The sequence below is a fragment of the Neomonachus schauinslandi genome, chromosome 13, assembly GCF_002201575.2.
Source record: "Neomonachus schauinslandi chromosome 13, ASM220157v2, whole genome shotgun sequence".
Taxonomy (NCBI): Eukaryota; Metazoa; Chordata; class Mammalia; order Carnivora; family Phocidae; genus Neomonachus; species Neomonachus schauinslandi.
The window spans coordinates 83,042,998-83,066,651 of NC_058415.1; the positions used below are offsets into that span (position 1 = coordinate 83,042,998).

Consider the following 23,654-nt stretch of genomic DNA (forward strand, 5'->3'; position numbering starts at 1 on the left):
AGAACTTAAAACTGAAAGGGCTGCATTTAACTGTTCTAAAAAGTATGTCTGGCAAGGGCTTTTACCTGGTTGTAGACTAAGGACTGAACTCAAGTCAGAAAAGACTTCATGGTAAAAATCTCAGAGCAGAAAAAAAGAGGAAGAACAGCACCCTACATATTAATTCAATTTTACCCACAAGAGACATTAAATATTTTTTTACACGGAATCAAGAACAAAGTCACTCTAATCAGAACAGATTAAGAACTGGCAAGGGCTGGTTAGATTACATTCCCTGCAACACCATGATGAATTTTAGAAGTAAGTATTTTCTCATTTTCTAACATAACGGCACCATCTATTGGCTTAGTACCACCTTCACAGCAACCAGGAATCAAGATGCATAATCCAACTTCCGTGAATTTTCAGTTTCCGGTTATTTCGTTTCCTGGCATTCCACAGCAGAGTAAATGTTAAAATATAAAACCCATGCATTGCACATTTTAAATCTTCTGAAATGCTTCATACTTAATCAGAGCAGAAAAAACTTCCAGGGAAGTCTTAGTACACAGAACTGCACACAGGGAATGTATTAGCATTAAGTGATCAAAAAATCATGCATTGGGCGCCTGGGTGGTTCAGTCGGTTAAGCGTCTGCCTTCAGCTCAGGTCATGATCCCAGGGTCCTGGGATCGAGTCCCGCATCGGGCTCCCTGCTCAGCGGGGAGTCTGCTTCTCCCTCTGCCTGCCGCTCCCCCTGCTTGCGCTCTCTCTGTGTCAAATAAATAAATATTAAAAAAAAAAAAATCATGCATTAAGTATCTTCGCTGTGCTACATACAAAGAATTTTTTATGTATGGTTTCCCATGGGAGAGCTCCTCTAAGCCCCATTCTACAGATGAAATCAGTGCTCATGGTCAAAAGCTAATATATGTTGGACTTAGATCTGAACCCAGTTGGACCCCAAAAACCAGCTCTTTTTACTATGCCACACTACCTGGAAAAATGACGTCAAGAACTAATGCACAAAAAAGCACATGGTTTTTTATAGTGTGTTCTCACACAACATGTCACTGCAGCACCCCGAGAACCCTGGGACCTTCCCAAGTCAAAAAAAAAAAAAAAATTCTGTTTCTTTTTCAAAATGAGGGATTTAAGGTTCAGAAAAGTTAAGTGACCAGCCCTGGTCAAGGAGGACTAGGATGGAGCCAGGGCTCCCATCTTTTTTTAGGATTCTAGGTTATGCTTCAGGTGGTTACAGAAACCCCACTCTGAGTAGTCACTAGCTGTGTGGACAAAGCCCCCACCAGAACAGTGTACCCTCCATTGCACAGCCCCTGACCCACAGAAAATAGGCTCTGAGCATCACTCTAGTATTGATGGAGACCCATGCTTATGGAACCCTCTGCACACAGTCATGCGGCCCACACTACTAGGAAAAAGAATTTCCAGCGATGCTAGAGCCATGAAGTCCACATGCCCTCTGAGAAGGCTTTTATGTAGGCCTATGGACCACATACAGTGATGCTGAGTTCACAGCTGATTGCAGAGTTGAAAATGACCGTGGAAGAAACATCTACCATCTTGTAGTTTGATCCAGAGCAGGAAAATTTGATCCAGAGCAGGAAAATTTTCAAAGTCAAGTCTTGTGGAGATATCAAAATGTCTGCACAAAGGTTGCACTTTAGTCTAAAAATATGGAGAAAATGGCAGGTCTGAATTCCCTACCGATGTTCCAACGTAATTCCAAGATTCCTTTTTTTGCCCACAAGGTGAGACATCCAGTATGTTTCCTACTCTGTCCCAAATCTTTTTAATTGCTAGGAGGCTCTGTAAACTGGGGCTTAAGAGGTATATTCCCGTAATTAGGAAAACATACAGCCAGTTTATTTGGAGATCAAATTCTACCTGGATGGCCTTGGCAGTGACCCCAAGTCTTCCCTAATGATGCATACCAATGTTTATTCCTTAAGTTGGTATTCCTAAATTGTCCAAGGGCCTCATTTCCAGGAATGTCATGCTTGAAATTTTATTCATATTAATTCTTATGTGAATAAGTGGGCAAAAATAAAAATTTTATATACCTTGCCAATGCTGCTACAAGGAACACTGCCAAACTAATAGCAAAAGATGGTCCCCAAGCTTCTCCTGACACTACTTTAGTCTGCCTAATAAAGAAAAGCTGGCAAGTTAAAAGAATAAGCTAATTAATCCCACATTTTGTCTATAAAACATACAACCGAAGCCCTTTTCCCTTTTTTAATAAAGAAAAATCAAAGAATCCTGCCTGGCTTTCAACAATCACACTAATCAATCACCTGCAGTCTCTTGCAAATTACTCTCTTAAAAAAGAAATAATTAAATAAAACCTAAGGGGCCCTTTCTTCTTTTTTGAGAATGGACCAAATCAAATTTGGTCTGGACCACATGCCACACACCATTCACACCAATAACACAGCCGAAGGAGGAAAGTCAAGGAGGCCATCGTTCCCATACCAGCTCATGCACACCCTGGCTGTATGATCGCAGCACCCCTCTCTGAGCCTCAATTCTGCATCTGTAAGATAGAGATGGTAGTACCCACCTTGCAATGCTGCAAAGATTAAATCTGTAAAGCATCTCCCAACAGCTGCTGGATGAATGCTGCTATCATTATGGTCAACACCATGTCCACAAAAAAGGATTTAGGACAGAAGGTATCCAAGGGTCACACCACAAGAAATTTGATACATTCTTCTCCCAAGTAAATCCTGAGGCAGCCAAGCCCTCAGAGAGGAGGCTCCTGGACCCGGTGCTCAATGAGCTGTGCCAGCATGTTAAAGATGCACAAGACAGGTGTCTTCTATCCAATGTAAATTAAGAGTAGCCTTCAGGCACCTGGCTAGTCGCCAGTATGGGCCCATGGGTAGACAAAATTTAGACACCCTTGTGTTACGGGTAATTTGTAGCTTCCAGCTCTTATTGTCAAATCACTCAGAAAAACAAAGATTAATTACAAAATTTTGTTATTTCTCGTAATAAAAAAACCCATAATTTAACTAAAACATGAGAATTTACATGAAATATTCATTTTCTCACTTATGCTACACTTAAGGAAAGTCGTAATCCCACAGTGAATGCTAATTCTCCATGGGAATGTTTCATTTAGGAAGGCCTTCTAGTCTATCTATAGCTTTATATTTGGTTTACACGCTTACCCAGAATAACAAGTTTGAACTGCACAGGTCCACTTATATGTGCATTTTTTTTCGATACGGTACAGTACTATAAATGTATTTTCTCTTTATGACTTTCTTAATAATGTTTCCTTTTCTTCACCTTACTTTATTAAAAGAACACAGTATATAATACATAGAACACATAAAGTATGCATCAACGGAGTGTTTATGTTATGAGTAAGGCCTCCGGTCACCAGTAGGCTATTAGTACTTAAGTTTTTGGAGAGTCAAAAGTTACATGTGAATTTTTCGATGGCGCAGGGGTAATGCACCTCTTGCCCCTGCTATTCAAGGGTCAACTATAACATGAATTAAAACAAAATCCACCAAATGGCAATTGTGGATTGCCATTCAGCTCCCTATTCCCTCAAAAAAAAAAAAAAAAAAGGAACCAAGGAAAGGAGGGAGGGAGGGAAAGAAGGAAGAAAGCATCAACTGGAAGCCAGAAGAACTGCCTGGTTAGGAAGAAGTCAGCCCAGCACAGCCACTGCCCTAGGGAAAGATGCACGCAAGCCCTGCTCAAAAGTCCACAACGGCTAAAAGAAACTTAAAAAATGACAGACACAGAGCCAGGGCAATACAAAACCTGTACTTTATTTTACATTCTCTGGTAAAGCTCTTCACAATGGACTTGGATTGGAAAAAATCAAAAAATAAAAATCGTGTTGTCTTGGACGGTGAAACTGTATAATTTTTAAATTTTTCCTTTGATACTACAAAGCTGTTTCAGTAAATACTATTTTTAATATGCAGGATAGAAAATATGCACATAGGCAGTCGAAAATACGCAAAACAAATAAATGCCCTTTGGGAATTTGTACAAATATTTTCAGTATTCAGAAGCAAGGCTTAATAGCTTAATGAAGTAACATCTGTAAGATGAGAAAATCAAAGCAGCTGTGTTGTACAGGGGCTCGCTTGAGCTGGAAGAGTTCAGATCCCAGCTTTGCCATTTACAGAGAGAGCAAGAACAAGCAAGTTACTATAAATTTCTCTAACTTCAGGTTTCTCATCAATAAAATAGCAACCATAGCATTCCTTACATAGAATTTTAACTGAAAATAATGTGACAGCACTAGCAGACTCTGGCAGAGATGCTCCATAATATGCTTTAAATCTGAAGTAATATTTAGCTTTAAAGAAAAAAAAAAGGCCTACCACATACGCAATGCTCTGTGCTATTCTCTCTCAGCTAACCTGGGGCCCCCCAAATGGAACACAATCTAAACCAGCTCTATTCCAAGGGTACTGTAAACTGTTAGGTCACCAAAAATAACCAGTAGCTAAGGTTTCTAAGGCTAAGTTTCAGATACTCTTTGACACAAGCAAGTAAGCAAACCAGAAAATTATTTCACCGTCAAATATTCACCAAGTCACACAGGACTCTGTGAGACTGGAGGTAAGACAGATTCTATTCTCCGAGATCTCAAATGTTCACACATGCGGGAGGGACGAGAGCTGGGGCAAGTGGAGTGCAGACAAGGCGGGAATCCTGGAATCCTGTTTCACACCTATGTCCCGGACAGGGACCTGCTAACTCAGCCTGGGGCAGTCATGAGCGAATGGCTTCTGGGCTAGACCCCAGCTGAGGAGCAGGAACACGTGGGGCAGAAAAGGCCTTTCTGAAGGAAGGCAGCACTACAACAGTGGGGTGGAGCCTGCCCAGGGGAGGGTGAGAGGTACAGGTCCCCTGTTGCCACAAAGGCCTAGGGGAGGGACAGGAAACAAAGCAGGAAAAGAGGCCTAGAGTCCACCTGGCAGGGCAACGGCCCCACGTGAAGGAGTTAATTGGGCCTCTGTAGTCAAGACTCAGGAAGGGACTGATACTGAGAAGTCAGGAGAGGACACCTGGGATCTGGCCTAATGGCTGGTTCATTTCCAAGTGCTCTCTCTGACAGGAGCCGTCCCTATTGTCACGGGACCCAGCCACACCGTCAATATTTCTGGCCAGACGCAATCTCCCTCTCTGCCTCCAGACTCCCCCATGCCAATCCTCCTTGGCATGAAATCCTTCTTCTCATCCCATCCTTCTCTGGCATGAAAACTTTAGATGGGAACCTCAAGGACAAAATCCAAACAACTGGGCCTGTATCACTAGGACCCTCTCCAGCCTCGCTTTCTACTCATACCTCTGCTCCACCCTCCAGAACGCCTTTGCTTCCGCTGCACCCCTGCATTGAACGCTACCCCCACCCAGTGCATTGGCCTCACCCAACCAACCAACTCTGGCCCTTCAGTTCCTCAGCCACACCAGACCCTCATGCACACAGGGCCTGAAGTCGTTCCCTGGAGACAGGGAGCAGGGCCGAGGAATTCCTGGCTAATTCCTACCTACCTTTCAGGTCTCCGCTTACGTGTTCCCTCTTCCCATCTTTCACCCATCAGACTGGCACAAATACCCAGTGTTGGTAAGGTTGTTAAGAGAAAGGCATCCTCATATTCTCTTGGTAGAAATATAAGCTAGTACAATCTTTTTGGAGGGCAATGTGGCAATAGCTCTCAAAAAGCAGAATGCACTACATGGCCCTCTGTCACTTTCTTGGGCTGACCAGTGGCAGTATATATAGTATGACTTCCTTCCTATGTCCAGGGAATCCCAGCACTTTAGGAGTGAATGACTGAGCTTCACCAATCACCCTCCCCTATAAGGAACGCTCTGGCAGTGGTGAAAGGGATGGCAGGCAGACTGGGTTCCTGAAACCATCAGGGAGGCTGAGCAGGCCCCAGCACCAGGCCCCAGCACCCCAGCAGTAAGCCAGCTCCAGCTGGGGCAGGACTGCAGTCTGGAACACTCTGTACTCGCCTGCCGTGGTCTACTCTGCAGCATGAGTTCTGACACCGCTCTGGGCCCCAAAGCCAGCGTTTGCCCTCCCAGCTATTCCGTAAGCCACCTACTATCCTTTACAACATAGTCCTCTTTTCTTAAATCATTAATTCTATTGCTTTGCAACAGAGAATTCTTTTTTTTTTTAAAGATTTTATTTATTTATTTATTTGAGAGAGAGAATGAGAGAGAGAGAGCAGGAGAGGGGGGAGGGTCAGAGGGAGAAGCAGACTCCCTGCCGAGCAGGGAGCCCGATGAGGGACTCGATCCTGGGACTCCAGGATCATGACCTGAGCCGAAGGCAGTCGCTTAACCAACTGAGCCACCCAGGCGCCCCTGCAACAGAGAATTCTGAGCAACACACACACATACCCTAATCCTGATATTCCACTAGGAATTTATCTGAAGTCTGTACTTACCTAAGTAAACCAAGACACATTCGTTGCAAAAATGATAACCAAAATATCCATCAATAGAATGGGTCAGTAAATCATGATACAGCCATATAACGCATTTCTATGTAACTGTTATTACAATACAGATCTACATGTGCTGGTAAAGAACTTCTTCAAAACAAGTTAACAATAAAGGAAAAGTGTGCACAGTATGACTTCATTTGTGTAGTTTTAATAGGCACAGACTGACAGAGCTATATGGTATTTCATAAAACATTTTCTGGAAAAAACAATAAACTTAAGAGTGGTTACTTTGGAGGAGGGATATGAAAAACACTTATTTTTCATGTAATATTCCCACTTGAACGTTTTGTCATGTTCGTAAATTACTTTCATTAGAAAATGTTTTAATGTCACTTGCTCAGCAAGGACGTCCCAAACAGCCATTAACCACATAGTCCTTCCTGTTCCTCTCTCTTATTACTGTTCTTTTTCTCCAGGGCACTTAGCACAGTGCATTCTTTTAGATGAATGTATACTTACTTTAATTCCTGTCTCCCACATGAGGCTGTAAGTTCTGAGGGCAGGTGCTGTGCTGACCACTCTATTCCCAGCACCTAGCACAATGCCTAGCCCATAGTGAATGCTAAATAAGTATTTGATAAATGAACGAAAAGTAACTTATGCTTCTTTTAAGACTCCGTTCATGTGAAGTGAAGCTTTTCCTGAAATCCTCCCATTTCGATGTAATCCTTTCTCCCCGGGCCTCCACTGGCCTTTGTACCTACTGCCCTTGTCAGTTTGTACATCTGGCTCCCTCACTACAGCGTGAGGATATTGAGGGCAAGGATCCACGCATTCATCTCTATCTGCGGAGCCTGCCACAGTGCCTAGACACAGAAGGCAAGAGAGAGTTGATAAATAAATGAACAGATGAACAAACTAAAGCTCAAAATAATTATTTACTTGTGTATTAAAATCAAATGTTACAGATACCTCCCCCTTAATCCGGTCTTTTATGATAACAAAACTAGACTGTGTAGAGCAATGATTTCTAAACACAAGCGTGCTATGAACTCAAGGCTGTGGAACCATCACCCTGGACTCACAGTAGACTTAGAACAGCAAGATCGCTGTTGGCCAGGAGAGAACACAATGTGGGGTTGCCTGACGGCCTGCTGTCAACAACTTTTCCTAAATTCAGGATTGTGCTCAGAAGACAAATTACTACAGTTCAAAGGCAAAAGAAACCAATTCAACTTTTCCTTCTTAAAAATGAACCTGCTTTGTAATGGTATTAAATTTCCTGAATGTGATCATTTATCAAGGTAACGTAAGAGAACATCATAAAGGATTTAGAGGTGGAAGGTAACAGTGTCTGCTCCTTCCTACTTACTCTCAAATGATTCCACACAAAAAATTAAGAATAAGAACAATAATAATGTATGAGCAAGCGAGAGCAAGAGTGGTAAAATGTTCACTGACAAATATGAGTAAAGAGCATATATGACTTTCATTGCACATTATGGTTACTTTTCTGTTACTGTAAAATTTTTTTCAGTTAAAAAAAAAAAGAAATGAAACCACTAAATAGAAAAAGCTACTTCACCCTTCCCACCATTTAAAGGTATCAATCAGACAAGGAGAAATAAAAACACTACTCTGATGAAGATAACAAATATATTTGAATAAAGCAGTTCAGAACAATTCTAAAATTACTCTAAGTATCTTCATTTTAAAATAATTACAAAGACTCATCCATACGGTATCTGGGGGTAAATCATTCTCCCCAACAAACAGGGAACATCTGTTGTATAAAAACCTTCTAAGAGGCTAGATGACACTATGGAACAGCAAGGTCTCAAACTGGCAATTTCCAAACTATTCAAGGCAGCAGTCTCCCAGCTCTTCAGAGCCAAGATACCAAGACAAAAAATGTAAGAGGTAAACAACAGCTGGAAAAATACCAGCTATACATGACCTGTTCAAATTTCTGTACCTAAACAATCCGACTCAGAAATTTAACATAAAAGTTAGAATTTGAAAATCCCCATTTTCTCACTCCTTTTTTCGGTGGTCATTAAAAAAAAAACAAAACTCTTGGGGTGCCTGGGTGGCTCAGTCGATTAAGCTCGGCTCAGGTCATGATCCCTGCTTCTCCCCCAGCCCCCTGCTCGTGGGCGTGCTCTCTCTCTCTCTCTCAAATAAACAAAATATTAAAAAAAAAACAACTCTTGTCTAGCATTGAGAACCAAAGTACCAATGCAAAAAGCTGGTCTGAAAAGAGTAACTACTATTACAGGCCAGGCAGAGGGCCAGATTCTTTATATACATTATTTCTAATTATCACAACCTGGCATATACAGTAAATACTATTGACACCATTCCACAGGTGAGGCAATCAAGGTTCAGAAAGGAATTAAATGCCTTTGATCTCAGAAATTAAGAGGGGCCCCAGTCACTCTAGCATTAAAAAAAAAAAATTCAATGCACGTCCTATATGCATGTTCCTGCTATGAGACCTCCACTCTAGTTTCCCTCCACTGAAACCTCACCTCGAGACCTACCTGAAGCATCCTATTTAACATGATACTCTGCCTTCCACCCCAACACTCCGACATCCCCTTAGCCTGCATTAATTTTTCTAACTTTTTGTTTTGAGATAATGGTAAATTCACATGCAGATGTAAGAAATAATACACTGAGTTTCTGTATACCCATGACCCAGTTTTCCCCAAAAGTAGTTATCTTGCGTAACTGTAGTACAGTTATCACCTGCATTACTTTTTTCTCCTAGTATTTATCACTTTCTAACATTAATATATTTATAGTAGTTGTTGCTATTGTCTGTCTACCCTCACTAAAATACCAACTCCTTGCAGGCAAGAATCTTTAAATTTTGTTCACTGCTGTATCCCAAGCACTTACAACAGGGCCTAATCCGTAGGAGGAAATCAATAAATATATGTAGAATGAATCAAAGCACTATATTGCCCTGGCTCCTCTAACAGGAAATAGACCAGCTCTTTAAGAGACCACCTTGGTAAATAAGAGGATTCTGAAACATCAGGGAAATTTTACACTCACCCATGGTGACATAAGGCAACTTATCAGTTGATCCATGAGGATAGATGCTGTAGAGGTGAGGTCCAGTAACATCTACTCCCCCCAAAACTAGGGCTGCACCAATGTAACCTTGATACCTGGTGATCAGAGTATGTATAAGAAAAAAAAAAAATGAGTCTACATTGTATCACTGTAACTTAACCAAAAGCTGTTTGAGAAGTCAGACAACAAAAGACTTTTCTTACACTGCTACTATTTCATGAAGTGGTTACTGTTTTGATGGGAACAAAATGCAGACCAGAAGCAACATAAGTTGAGACATCCACTATCAGCCCATAATGACTCAATCCTGTGAGGCCCTCCAACATGCTTATTTCCTCAGTCATACAGCTCCCTTTAAAAGAGAATCGTTCTTAGGGCGCCTGGGTAGCACATTCGGTTAAGTGTCTGATTCTTGGATTTGGCTCAGGTCATGATTTCAGGCCCATGAGATCGAACTCTGCATCAGGCTCCACGCTCAGTGCAGAATCTGCTTCAAATTCTCTCTCTCTCAAATAAATAAATAAATCTTTGGGGGGGGAAAAAGAGAAAGAACTGTTCTCACTTTAGAGAAAAGCAACCCAAAGACATTAAGTACCAGCCCGATCTCTCACAACTGACCTTGGCTTACTCCAAAATTTACCAGCACCCTCCCATCACACCTCTCAGGGATCAGTAAATCAACTACTTTCAAAGTGAATACTGAGGAGCTGCTAAATCCAAGCTGTTCAAATTCTCAACCTCACCTCATCATAGCCTCACAGGACAATGGCTCATGTCAAAACACCTTCTCTTTTGAATAAATTCACAAAATTATAATCATAGATGTGAGTTCTTATTGAGTAAAAGAAAAATATTTCATCATGCAGGGAAGTGAATGATGAAATAACTCCACAATAGCCTCTAAAACACATTCCTACTGCCCACAGGAGGAAGCAATGCCTCTTCAGGAACAGGGATGGGAATACATTCTCCACCCCACCCTACCTCTATTGAATTGTGCATGTATTTGTTCTTTGGATCCCTCACCTAGTTGGTTTTCTACTTCTACAGATTGCTTTCCCTGTATTTGGTTCCATTTTTTACCATTAGAATCGCTATGCTAAATAAACAAGCTGGATTTGAAGTCCTCCACCCCGAGCCTTTAGCTCTTTGGAAAGAAAAATGAAACCAACACATAATGAATTTGCCTAATGATATAATCATTAAAACTGAGAGAAATAAACACAAAAACCAATCAAAGTCCTAACTGTAGACTGTCTGAGACATAACTACTCATCAGGGAGCACTCTTGGTAACCAGAATAGTCAAGTCCAATTATTTCCCCCATCCCTGACTACCAAATTGCTCTTTCACAAAGAACATCCCAAGGGTGCCTGGCTGGATCAGTCAGTAGGGCATGCAACTCTTGATCTTGGGGTTGTGGTTTTGAGCCCCATGTTGGGTACAGGAATTACTTTAAAAAATTAAAATCAAAAGAAAGAAAGAAAGGAAGGAAAGAAAGAAGGAAAGGAAGAAAGAGGAAGGAAGGAAAGATCTTCCAGTTATAAGTGAAAAAATAAAGAGCAGGAAAGGATTCTAGAAACAGTCTCAAAAGAAAACAGAGGCCCAGAAAGAGGAAAAGAAACTGGTCCTAAGCCACATGAGGTAGTAGCAGGGTCAAGACTAGGTCACAGGGCTCTGGGATGAGCCGTGGGAATCACCAAACCCACCACTCCCACCCCAGTCCAGGGCCTGACCCACTACACCAACTGCCTGCCAGACAGGCTGTTTAAATAAAATCAGTAATAATCAGCTAGTTTCCTTCCAAGCTAAAACATATCTTAGATTCTTTTGAAAGCATCAAACAGGTTATTTTGGAAGTTATTATATTCCTTAGATCCAGAAACTCTACTTCCAGGAATCAAATTCTAAGGATATAATCAGACAAATATGCAGAAATGGATGCACAAGGTTGTTTACTGCAATACCGTTTATGATGCCAAAAAAGTAGAAACAGAGAACTAGCTAAATAAACTGACCTAGCTATACTCTAGATCATCCAGATCACGGGGTATTTTCTCATACACCGACGGTAGTGCAACTCAGTGCAACATTTCTCAAGGGTGGGTTTGGCAACGTGTATCAGAATGCTAAATGTGCATACCTTTGACTCAATAATTCCATTTCTAGGAATTTATTTTAGAATACAGCATGAGGAATTAATCACACAAGTACCTAAAGGTCCTATGTTCCAAAGGGTTCATGGGATACCTTATGATACCTTATAACAAGCAATACTGTTAAAGTTCAAAATTGGTTAAATTATGGTACATCTAGAGAATGGAATACTGTGATACCACCAAAAATTGATATTGATCAGTGGTTAACTTTTATAGGTCACAGACCCCTTTGAAAAACTGATTGACACTGTGGAACCCTGACTCATAACAAGTGTACATACAGGTTTTTTACTACGTCAGAGGAGGGTCACAGGTCTCCAGAACTCCTCTATGAGCTCAAGGTAGAAACTCTGGATGCTGAGCTCTTCTACTAATGGGAACAACATTAACAATATACTATTACGTGAACAGGGTCAGTTACAAAACAACACACAGGATTCCACTGTTGTAAATACATAAATGAGCAAATGTCATAGTATAAAAGGTCTGGAAAAATAGTTCTCAAAGATTTACAACGTATGTGTCTAAGTAACAAAACATGAGGTGACATTTACTTCCTTCTTTTCACATTTCCACAGTGTTGGAAATTTTTATATTGATCACACATTACTTTTACAATAATTTTTTAAAAGGTGATTTTCATTTTGAAATGCTCCAAATGGAAACTATTCAACACACACTGGTAGATGAAAACAACAGGTTGTATTCCAGGATAGAATGTTCAACTATGATCCCATTTTTACAGAACAAACTATGTATTAGTAAATGGAAAAAAGCTTGAAAGGCATATAGTAACCTGCTAGAACCAACTGCTTATGGGTGGTAGGAACTCAGATAATTTTTGTATTTTTTTAGTTTATCCCTGTCTTCTATCTTAGGTTTTAGTGAGAACGTGTACTAGTAACAAGGAAGGAAGCAAAGAAGGATTCAATGAATGAGTGAGCCAACAACTTAAAAGACTAGAAGTATAGATACCTAACCAAAACATGATTTTCCCTGAACTGAAAAATTTTTATTTTTTCTTTGGGCTTTTCAGTATTTTCCAAATTTTTTACAATGAATATACATTACTTTCACAGAAAATAAAAGCACAATTAACATAATAAATAAAGAGGCTCTATATTTTTAAGGAGTTTCTGGAATACAGAATCAGAGACTACAAAGATTTCTATTAGACTCGACTAGGAGGCTCATGCTCAGAGGGAACAAGTAACACGTACATCTTCTACATTCAGCCATCGTAAACGTAAAATAAAAATACTGCTTACATAAAGGAAAAGATGTCCACTTCTGTTTATCAAACCCCCTTTTCTTACTGATTCACAGACATGGAAATGGATTATTCAGGGAAAAATGGAACAGTAAAAGCAAGATGAATACACCTTGTTCTCTTTTTCAGCCTCTGAATTTAGGGGGACCTAACTGTGCATTAGGCCCTGTACTGAGCATCATCGTAAGCCTTGCTTCTTTATTCATTTCCTCCTCAAAAGTCAGAGAGTCAGAAACTATTATCCTCGGGGTGCCTGGGTGGCTCAGTCCATTGAGCATCTGCCTTCGGCTCGGGTCATGATCTCAGGGTCCTGGGATCGAGCCCCGCATCAGGCTCCCTGCTCAGCGGGGAGCCTGCTTCTCCCTCTCCCTCTGCCCCTACCCTGCTTGTGCTCTCTCTCTCACGCACACTTTCTCTCTCTCAAATAAATAAATAAAATCTTTAAAAAAAAAAAAAACTATTATCCTCATCTTACTGAGAAAGAAACTGAGGCTAAGAAAGGTAAGGTGAACTGCCCAAGGTCACACAACTCTAAGTGCTTTAGATGAGACCTGAACCAAACTTCTAAAGTGAAATCCTGGGACGCCCAGGTGGCTCGGTCAGTTAAGCATCTGCCTTCTGCTCAGGTCAAGATCCCAGCGTCCTGGGATCAAGCCCCCCATTGGGCTCCCTGCTCAGCAGAGAGTCTGCTTCTCCCTCGGCCCTTCACCACGCTCATGCTCACTCTCCCTCCCTCTCTCTAATAAATAAATAAAATCTTTTTTAAAAAAAAGGGGGGGTGAAAAAAATAAAGTGAAATCCTATGCTTTTTCCCTTATACCACGTTTACATTTTATGTAACTCAACAAAAATGTCAGAAGACACATAATGAACCACAATCATCCTGGTTAAATTTTAAAATGTTCCTCTCGGGGCGCCTGGGTGGCTCAGTCGTTAAGCGTCTGCCTTTGGCTCAGGTCATGATCCCAGAGTCCTGGGATCAAGCCCCACATCAGGCTCCCTGCTCAGCGGGAAGCCTGCTTTTCCCTCTCCCACTCCCCCTGCTTGTGTTCCCTCTCTCACTGTGTCTCTCTCTGTCAAATAAATAAAGAAAATCTTTAAAAAAATAAAAAACCTGTGATAAAATTTAATTTTTATAAAGTATGTTAAACTAAAAATAATAAAACACTGAAAAAAGTGAATTCAGAATTCCTAAAACATTCTAAAGAGAGATTAACAGAAAGACCTGTGAGGTTTGGGTAGATGCTTTAAATGACATTGGAAGAAATCTTGAAAATTTGCTATTTAACGCAATTTTACAAGTTTAAAATTTGCTTTAAATGTAACGCACCACAAAAACCACCAGAGGGAGCTTTAAATTTAAAATCAAATTCACGAATGTCTTCGGAAATCTTGACAACAGATGTGCTTTAACAAGTTCTCACACTGTACTGGAAGAATTTGTTTGATACGCAGTAATTCTCCAAGATTAGGATGATGACCATGCACATAAATACATGGAAATCACCTACAGAAGGGCTCAGTACAGCCAGAGCATGCATTAGGTAGATATGACTAGGCTTCCCGCCCATAGACTCCTCTGAGTCCTGGTCTTCTCAGCTGTAAAGTGGGAACTATGCTACAGACCTTGCTGCACAGCTACACTGCCTCATATCCACTTGCTGAGAGCCTAGGGCCGTGCCAGACTCACAGATGAAGACCAGCAAGCTCACAGAAAGGCAAGAGCCAGGCCGGAAGGAAGTCAAACCAGGCAGGAACTGACAGGAGCACATGCTCCCCCCTTCTAAAGGCAACATCTGCCACTCAGTTCCAGAAGATTACTGCCACCTATTATCCCACCCTCTTTATGAATTTTTTCAAATGAAGCCAGGAAATAATTAATTAAAAAAAATTTTAAAGCCAGAAATCCAGTTTTTTTATTCCAATCTCCCAATTTATAATTATTGGCCACTGTTTTTTAAAAAAACACTATGCAGCCCAAATACAATTTCTCTACAAGCTGAATACAGCTTGTGTGCCACCAGTTTACAATCCTGGCTTTCTATTCCTGCTTCCCTCTAATCTTACAGGCCTGGCTGCAGCTGCTGCTGCTTGGGACAGAGATAAAGAAAATGTTTTCTCTAGGTTGCTTAATGAATGATGAGAACCAGAATAATAAAGATCTCCAGTCAACTACAAAAAAAAAAAAAAAAAGCACCATGATTCTAGATTCTACAAATCTACAAAGAAGGAAAAGGAGAGAATCTGTTAAAGGTAATGCAGGTCCCAAAAGGAGAAACCAATATTCTAACCCACCACTGAATGTCCAGGCTATTTCCTGGTTCTGCTCTAATACACTGCCCCTCTTCTCTCTACAAGGAGCAAGTCAGAAAACAGACTTAGAATTTGAAAAAGAGGAAAACTATACAAATGTAAAGTGATGATCTGATTAAGGATGAAAGGGAGACCAAACTAAGAGCACTGTGGGTGGAAGTCAGCAGGGTGTGAAGGCCAGATCAGGCAGGCAACTACACCTCTGTAAACCTCAGCTTCACTTAAATATTGGAGATGTTGGGGCGCCTGGATGGCTCAGTCGGTTAAGCGGCTGCCTTCAGCTCAGGTCATGATCTCAGGGTCCTGGGATCAAGCCCCTCGTCCAGCTCCCTGCTCAGCGGACAGCCTGCTTCTCCCTCTCCCTGCCGCTCTGCCTACTTGTGCTCTCCCTCTCTGTCAAATGAATAAATAAAATCTTTTTTTTTTTAAGATTTGATTTATTTATTTGACAGAGAGAGAGACAGTGAGGAGGGAACACAAGCAGGTGGAGTGGGAGAGGGAGAAGCAGGCTTCCCACGTAGCAGGGAGCCCGATGCGGGGCTCGATCCCAGGACCCTGGGTCATGACCTGAGTCGAAGGCAGACGCTTAACGACTGAGCCACCCAGGCGCCCCTGAATAAATAAAATCTTAAAAAAAAAAAAAAGACTTGGGAACCCTTAAAAAAAAAAATATTGGAGATGTTAACAGCCCCTATCTCAGAGGGGCCGCTCTATCAAAGGGTAAAATGAGATCGTGCATAAAGAACTAAGCACAGGGTCTGGCACAAAGAGAAAAATAAATGTGCGTTAATATTAATGTTATTATATCCACTCACAGTCAACTACAAATACAATTTTTCATTTCACTGTTATTTTGCCCCTAAAAGAGGGAGAAAAAAGACAATTGTTTTTGTCTATTTGTGTTCACAAGATGAACCAAAGGTTCTGTCCAGTTCTAACTTTCTTACTATAAATAAAAAAATTTTTAATCCAGTAATGCCCTATGCTTCCAGAAATGACTGTGGTCACATGTGATTTATTCATGGGGGGGGAAAAAAAACAGATCCTGGGGCGCTTAGGTGGCTCAGTCACTGACCGTCTGCCTTTGGCTCAGGTCGTGATCCCAAGGTCCTGGGATCGAGCCCCGCATCGGGCTTCCTGCTCCATGGGAAGCCTGCTTCTCCCTCTCCCACTCCCCTCCTTGTGTTCCTGCTCTTGCTATCTCTCTCTCTGTCAAATAAATAAATAAAATCTTGAAGAAAAAAAAAAAACTAGATCCCAAAAATTCAAATACATCATCAAAAGCCTTCTGATATTAAAATGGTAACAACTGATTTCTAGAATAAAATGGTATTTCTGAATGCTTTTTCTCTAGCTTCCAGGATCCCCTCAGCTGAAAATCTAAGATAGGAGAAAAAGATACTACAGAAATCCCCATCCTGGAACAAACACAGTGTTCCGAAGCAGCACCTCCACCCCAATGTTTATAGCAGCAATGTCCACAGTACCCAAACTATGGCAAGAACCCAGACGTCCATCGACAGATGAATGGATAAAAAAGATGTGGTATATGTATACAATGGGATATTACTCAGCCATCAAAAAAAAAAAGAAAGAAATCTTACCATTTGCAATGACGTGGATGGAACTAGAGGGTATTATGCTAAGTGAAGTAAGTCAATCAGAGAAAGACAATTATGATTTCACTCATGTGGAATTTAAGAAACAAAACAGAAGATCTAGGGGAAGGGAGGGAAAACTAGAATAAGACAAAATCAGAGAGGAGACAAACCATAAGAGACTCTTAACTCTAGGAAACAAACTGAGGGTTGCTGGAATGGTGGTGGGTAGGGGGATGGGGCAACTGGGTGATGGCATTAAGGAAGGCACATGACGTAATGAGCACCGGGTGTTATATGCAACTGATGAATCGCTGAACTCTACCTCTGAAACTAATAACACACTATATGATAATTGATTTAAATAAAATTACAAAAAAAAAAAAGAAACAAACAAATCCCCACCTGGAACCTTACCTGAAAAGCATCTGCTTCAGCATCCGATTGGCTGTCACAACTCTGGGAAGGCGGCCAGTGGAGAGGGAGTGGAGCTCCAAATTGGAAGAAATGAGCTGGGTTGTCATATCTGTGTCTGCAGCTGTCCCAGCACCACAGCAACTAAAAAATACAATCAGAAACTTAGCTGAAATTCAATTACCAAAGGGGTCAATTAGAAGTGGAGCTTCTTGGATAACTTCCACTAAGTTCAGGTACACAGAGAGATGTTTCTGAGTATATTCTGCACTGTAACTACCCTGTCTAACCAATCTTAAATAAACATGAAACTGAGAATATGCATCTAGTCCTGTGTAAACATATTTTCTGTGGCCCAATAGAACATTTCAAATCATTAGCTTCTGTGCTTCTAACACAGTCTGCATTTTACTAATCCTAAAAATATATTCCAAGTTGTACCAAAGAGCCAAGGCGTGTTAAAAGCCTTGTAATTTAACATTTACCAAATATTTACTACCAGGTACCAGTCATGACAAAGTGCTGAGAATAAAGAAAATATGACACGATCCTAGCACTTGATTTCACAGTTGAGTGAAGGAGACAAAAGTAGGCAAAAATTCTAAAACCTCGTATAATACGATATAGCAGCATAAGTACAAAACGCTATGGGAAACAGGAGAGACAGCAATTAATTCTGATCTTAGAGAAGAGGTCTCACGTGAGCTGGATTTGAAAGAATAAAACAACACCGTATAAACAAAAAGGAAAGGGCAATTCTAGGCAGAGGGACTGGCAAAAGCAAAGGTGAAAGAGCTTGGAGATGAGAGGAACAGGAATAGTCCGGGTGTAACTGGAACACAGGGGGATGGCAGCTAAATAAGGTGAAAAGGTAAATTTTTCTGACACTGGGCAAGATCTTAAATATCATGCTACAGAGTTCCAATTTTATTGTGAAAGCAGTGTGGAAATGTGAAGTCTCTTGAAATATTTTTAGGGCACCTGGGTGGCTCAGCTGTTTAAGCAACTGCCTTCAGCTCAGGTTGTGATCGTGGATCCCAGGATCGAGTCCCACATAGGGCTCCCTGCTTAGCGGGGACTCTGCTTCTCCCTCTGACCTCTCCCCTCTCATGCTCTCTCTCTCTCTCAAATAAATAAATAAAAAATCTTAAAAAAAAAAAAAGCATAATCATACGTTTAAAAAAATATATATTTTTTTAAAGAGGAAAGGGACATAATCAGATCTGTTTTACAAAATCCAATATAGCAAAAGGGCAGATAATAAAGAGACCAAAGGCAGAGAGATCATTTAAATGACAACTGCAATAGTCCAGATGAGAAACAAGAATGTGAACTAAGGCTTTAGCGGAGGGAATGGTTTCAAGAGGCACACAGAAAGCAGAACTGTAGACCAAGAGAATTAAAGACTAAAGCAAAGGAGAACTTGCGGATGACCAGCTTAGGTGACAGGCAGATGAAAATATAACTTAAGGGAGATAAAAAAGAAAATACAAGTTAAACAACAGGTTTCAGTGAACAACAAAGTAAATTCCATTTTAACCCTGACATGTTTGAAAATATAAGAGCTATTCAAACTAACTGATACTTACTAAATGTTAGGAGATATGAAGTGTATTTTTGAACAGTTCTTGTCCGCAACAACCATCCCTTCAGTTGCCCTTGTATCTGCTCCAAGAACTATGCCATCCTATTTTTAAAAAAAATACACTTAAAACAATTTCACATATATAAACCACAGCTCTCTACTCTAGTTTAGGAAAAACAATGTTGGCCATCCCCTGTTTTCCCCAAACCTCCAACCCCCACTGAAACTCCTACCAAAAATATTGTGCTATACTTTCAGAATTCAAGAAAAGCCTTGTTAATTAACGTTATAGGTTGAATGCCAAGTAGGTGGTAGGAATTATCATTCCTGTTTTCAAATGAGGCTCACAGATTTAGTGAATTCCTTACAAATCACAGACCCAATATGAGGAAAGTCTGGATTAAGATGCAGAAATCCTCCCATTAGAATAGCCACCTCTGTCGATTTCTTTTTAAAAGACATCACTCTTTAACAACAATAACCATTATCTCTTTCGACCCTTTCAACAATTTAAGGCAGGAGTTATTCGGTCCATTTATTTGATGGACGGTGAAGTGTGGCTGTGAGAAGGAAAGTGACTTGCCCAAAGTTGGAAGCAGCATCAAAGTTAAATGGTTAGACCTGTCTGATCCGAAATCCTGTGTTTTCCCAGCAACATAACCCTGGTTCCCAACGTAGTATCTCAAGACAGAAAAGTACTGATCTCCTGCCAAAATTCTAAGAAGTGAGGAAAGAATATAAACTGTTGGTAAGCACACAAAACCTCCCGACAAATCCTGAAGGACCTTTCCCGACGTATTCTGAAACATGAGCCCTTCCTGACAGAGCTCGGAGAAGTAAAAGGAGGCCAAGTGGCCTGGTTCCTGTAATCAGTTCAGTCACTGCTGCTCCTGGTCTGTGCCGGCTTACCTTATAGACCACCCCCGCGATGGTCGTGCCAGTTTTCCGGGCCGCTGGAAGCCTGTACCCTTTCTTCGCAAAATCGGCTTCCAAGACGGCATTTCTGAAAGAAAAGCAGAGAATGAAGCATGGAAGGGCTGGACCACATCGAGCGGCACTGGCACCAAGAGTGTCTAATAGGGAACTCAGGAAAAGAAAAGCTACTATTCGCTTTCAAGCCCATCCGTTCACTGAGTCCCCCCCAAGATCAGGACTACTGTCGCGTTTTTCGGCGTGCACAGCGTCGGAGAGGGGCCGCATCTCGCCTCAGGAGACAGAGACGGAGACTGGTAGGGTGCGCTGGGCAAGGGGAAGGGCGGGCTCGGCCTCAAAGAGAAACCCACTCTCAGGCCCTCATTCCCCTGAGTCACACGGGCCGCGGGGCGCAGGCCGCAGGCCCCGCCGTTCACCCTTCGTTTGGACTTCCCAAATCAGACCGCGGCCCAGCTCCGACCCCGGCACCGCACTCCCACTCCCGCCCGGAACCTGGCCCCGGGCATGGCCGCACCTGCGACAGTTATCAAAAGAGAAACCTCCAACCGGCCGCTCGTAGACTGACACAGCCGCCATCTTCCCGAGAAAGTATTTCCGCCGGAGCGCCGGCAGAAACGAGCAAAGAGAGCCGAGCACTTCCGGCGCCTGCGGCGACCTGGGCTGGAGGGGCGGGGCAAACTCCGCGCCAGGGCCATTAATCTTAGAGTTATGGGCTCCTCGAGGAGCCCACACATGCTTGGAGTATTTCGCCCCAAGTGGCGCGGAGGAGTAACTAACGCCCGGAGCGGGGAAAGGACTTGTCCCAGTTGGTCGCATGGGAGACCAGACTCCTGTGAACCAGACCAGAACTGTTTTCTCCTGTTAATTAGACTCCATGGGGCTTAGGAGACAGACACGACCAAGTGCCAGGCACAGGCCCACCGCCTCCTTGCACTGAGCAAGTCCTCTCAACTCTCAATCTCCTTCCCCTGCGGCCAAATGGAGAGAAGAGCTACCTCAAAAGGCTTCTGAGAAAAGAAGCACGTGAGAAGATGCTCAACATCATTAGTCATTAGGGAAATGCAAATGAAAACCACAATGCGATACCAGTGCACACCCACTAGGATGGCTATAATCAAAAAAGACAGAAAATAACAAGAGGTGGTGGTGATGTGGGGAACCTGGAACCCTCATACATGCCTGGTAGGAAACCATTTGGTGGTTCCCCAGAAAGTTAAACATAGACCCAGCAATTTGTCTCTAAAGTATATACCCAAGAGAATCAAAAGCATATGTTCACAAAAACTTGTACATAGATATTCATAGCAGCATTATTCAGCATAACCAAATAATGGAAACAACCCAAATGTCCATCAGCTGATGAATGGATAAGCAAAATGTGGTACGTCCACACAACAGAATATTATTCGACCATAAAAAGGAAGGAAGCATTGATACATGCTACAACAGGAGTGAACCTTGAAAATATTGTGCTAAGTGAAAGACACTAGGCACAAAAAAAAAAAAAAAAACTGAGTATAGTATGGTTCTGTTTCTCTGAAATCCATACTAGGCAAATCCATAGAGTTAGAAACTAGATTAGTGGTTGCTAGGAAATCGGGGGAGGAAAAAATGGGGAGTGACCGATGGGCACGAAGTCTCTTTTTGAGGTGATGAAAATGTTCTGGAATTAGGCTGTGGTAATGGTTGCATGACATTGTGAATAAACTAAAACCCACTGAACTGCACATTTTTAAATGGTGAACTTTATGTTAGGTTCATTTTATTTCCATTTGTAAAAGGCTGCTGTGAGAATTGAAAATTGTCCATGAAAAGCATGTATCCCAGGAATATAGCAGCTTTTCAATAAATAGTTATTAATGTTAATACATTCATTTCATAGCAAGTAAGCGACAGCCTCAGTAATGGTGGAATGAAGTTACAGCGTCTGTCACAACTGTGTGTTCAATAATTATTTGTCAAAAGTTAAATTCTCTTTCATTACTTTTCTGGGTCTTTTGTGCAGAATTAGGAAAGTAAAGCCTCACCTACCTGCTTCCACAGGAATCTACTGATGGAAAAGTCTGAGTGTCTCCTTTGGTGAATGTCAAAAGTAAGAAGATCTAGGCTCTGCTCTAGAGAAGTCCATTTCCTGATGACAGAGACTCATGTCCATAAGACCTAGACAGGACAGGTCATAGTTTGAAATGCCCTGGGCACTGTGGAGGTCAGCAAATAAACTGAGGATGAAGAACTTCTTCTGTAACATTCATCAAACTCTCTCACTCCTGTACTGGGTTCAGCCCCAAGGGAATGAACACAAGATGGACCGGATGTAATTCTTCTCCTCGTGTTAGGGGCTGAATTGTGCCACCCTAAAATTCTTATGTTGAAGTCACAACCCCCAGTACCTCAGAATGTGACCTTATTTGGAAATAGGGCTTTACAGAGGCGATAGAGTTAAAATGAGGTCATTACGGTAGATCCTAATCTGTATGACTGTTGTCTTTATAAAAAGGGGAAATTTGCCGACAGACATTCACACAGCAAGAGCTATGTGGACATGAAGGCAGAGATGCCAAGGAATGCCAATGATTGGCAGCAAGCCGCCAGACCCACCAGGCGAGAGGCCTGGCACAGCCCTCAGAAGGAGCTAATCTTGCCAACACCTTGATTTCAGACTTTAGCCTCCAAAACCATGAAATGGTTGCGGGGAGAAGAGAAGCCCCCAAAAGCCTAGAGGCTCAGAAGGACAGAGAGCACTCATGGAATGAGAAGGCAGGAGGGACAGAATATGAGCAAGGGCTTGGGATATGGAACAAACAAAACCAAACAAAAAACCCTGGGTGTGCATTGTTTTCAGGAAACAGTGATGAATATGATGGCCTCCAAGGAAGCATAGCAGCCTGCAGCCCCCAGAGGGTGGGGGCAGGGCGCCTGTGTTTTGCCATAGCGTCTGGGTGGGAGCGGGAGGAGCCAGGGAAGGATGTGGAAATGATCTGTGATCTCGGTTTGTCCTTGGGCATTCCTCTTCTTACCTGGATCTCTTAGGTATGGGTTTCACACCCAGACAACTGAAGAGGTGGCACTGCCGGTCTTCGAGCCTCTGGAGGTTGCCCAGCAGAGGGCGACAGAGAGCCTCCAGGCAGCCCGGGACCTTCAGAAGCCCAGCCCAAAGCCAGGCAAACTCCACACAGCCTAGGACGGGGCCTCAGCACCTCCAGCTCAGTACCTGCAGCTCTAGGTCCCTGGTACTCAGAGACCCCCTGCTTCAGCCTCCCTGTCCAACATGACTCCTTCCCCCTGGGACTGCAGCCCAGTCCAGAATGCCCTCCCCAGGGCCCGGACCCAGTCCCATTTAATCCCCAGCAATGGTTTGTCCCAGGCAAACCTGACAGACCAGTAAAGCAACCACCTCTGCTCTGGATTTGGCTGTGTGATCTCAGGGGAACCACCAAGCTCTCTGTGCCTCAGTTCCCTAATAATGGAGTAGCAACCAACCTTCCCTGAGAGCACCCAATCTACTTTATATACAGGAAATCATGATCATCTTAGGCACCTAAGATTGTGCCAACACCGGGAAAACAGATGATCAAGAGACAGACACGGTGCCTGCCCTCTGGAAGTTACCAGTCCCCAAGAACCAGGCATCATTGCCCCACTTTACAGATGAAGCAACTGAGGCCCACAGAGGAAAAGTCGATGACTCAAGGTCACACAGCTGATAAGTGGCAGAGTCAAAATTCAAACCACGTGCCTCTCAGCCCCAGACCAGCCACAGCACCATGTTGCCCTTCCCCGGCGCCCAACAATTATGGCCCAGCTGAAACCCAAGTTCCCGTGTTCCCTGGGGCTTTGCCAGAGCAAAAGCAAGGTTTC

The 23,654-nt window shown here is 42.4% G+C and overlaps 1 protein-coding gene across 1 annotated transcript in view; it reads right to left on the reverse strand.

Moving 5' to 3' along the window:
- PSMB7 (proteasome 20S subunit beta 7) overlaps positions 1-20,431 on the reverse strand; it is a 60,564-nt gene extending 40,133 nt beyond the window's left edge. The window contains exons 1-5 of the mRNA XM_021691144.1: positions 20,311-20,431; positions 19,773-19,866; positions 18,868-18,965; positions 17,282-17,422; positions 9,504-9,619 (exon numbers count right to left, since the gene is read on the reverse strand). Coding sequence (XP_021546819.1) covers positions 9,504-9,619; positions 17,282-17,422; positions 18,868-18,965; positions 19,773-19,866; positions 20,311-20,372 — 511 coding nt within the window. The 5' untranslated portion in view covers positions 20,373-20,431. The remainder of the gene's footprint in view (positions 1-9,503; positions 9,620-17,281; positions 17,423-18,867; positions 18,966-19,772; positions 19,867-20,310) is intronic.
- Between the last annotated feature and the right edge of the window lie 3,223 nt (positions 20,432-23,654).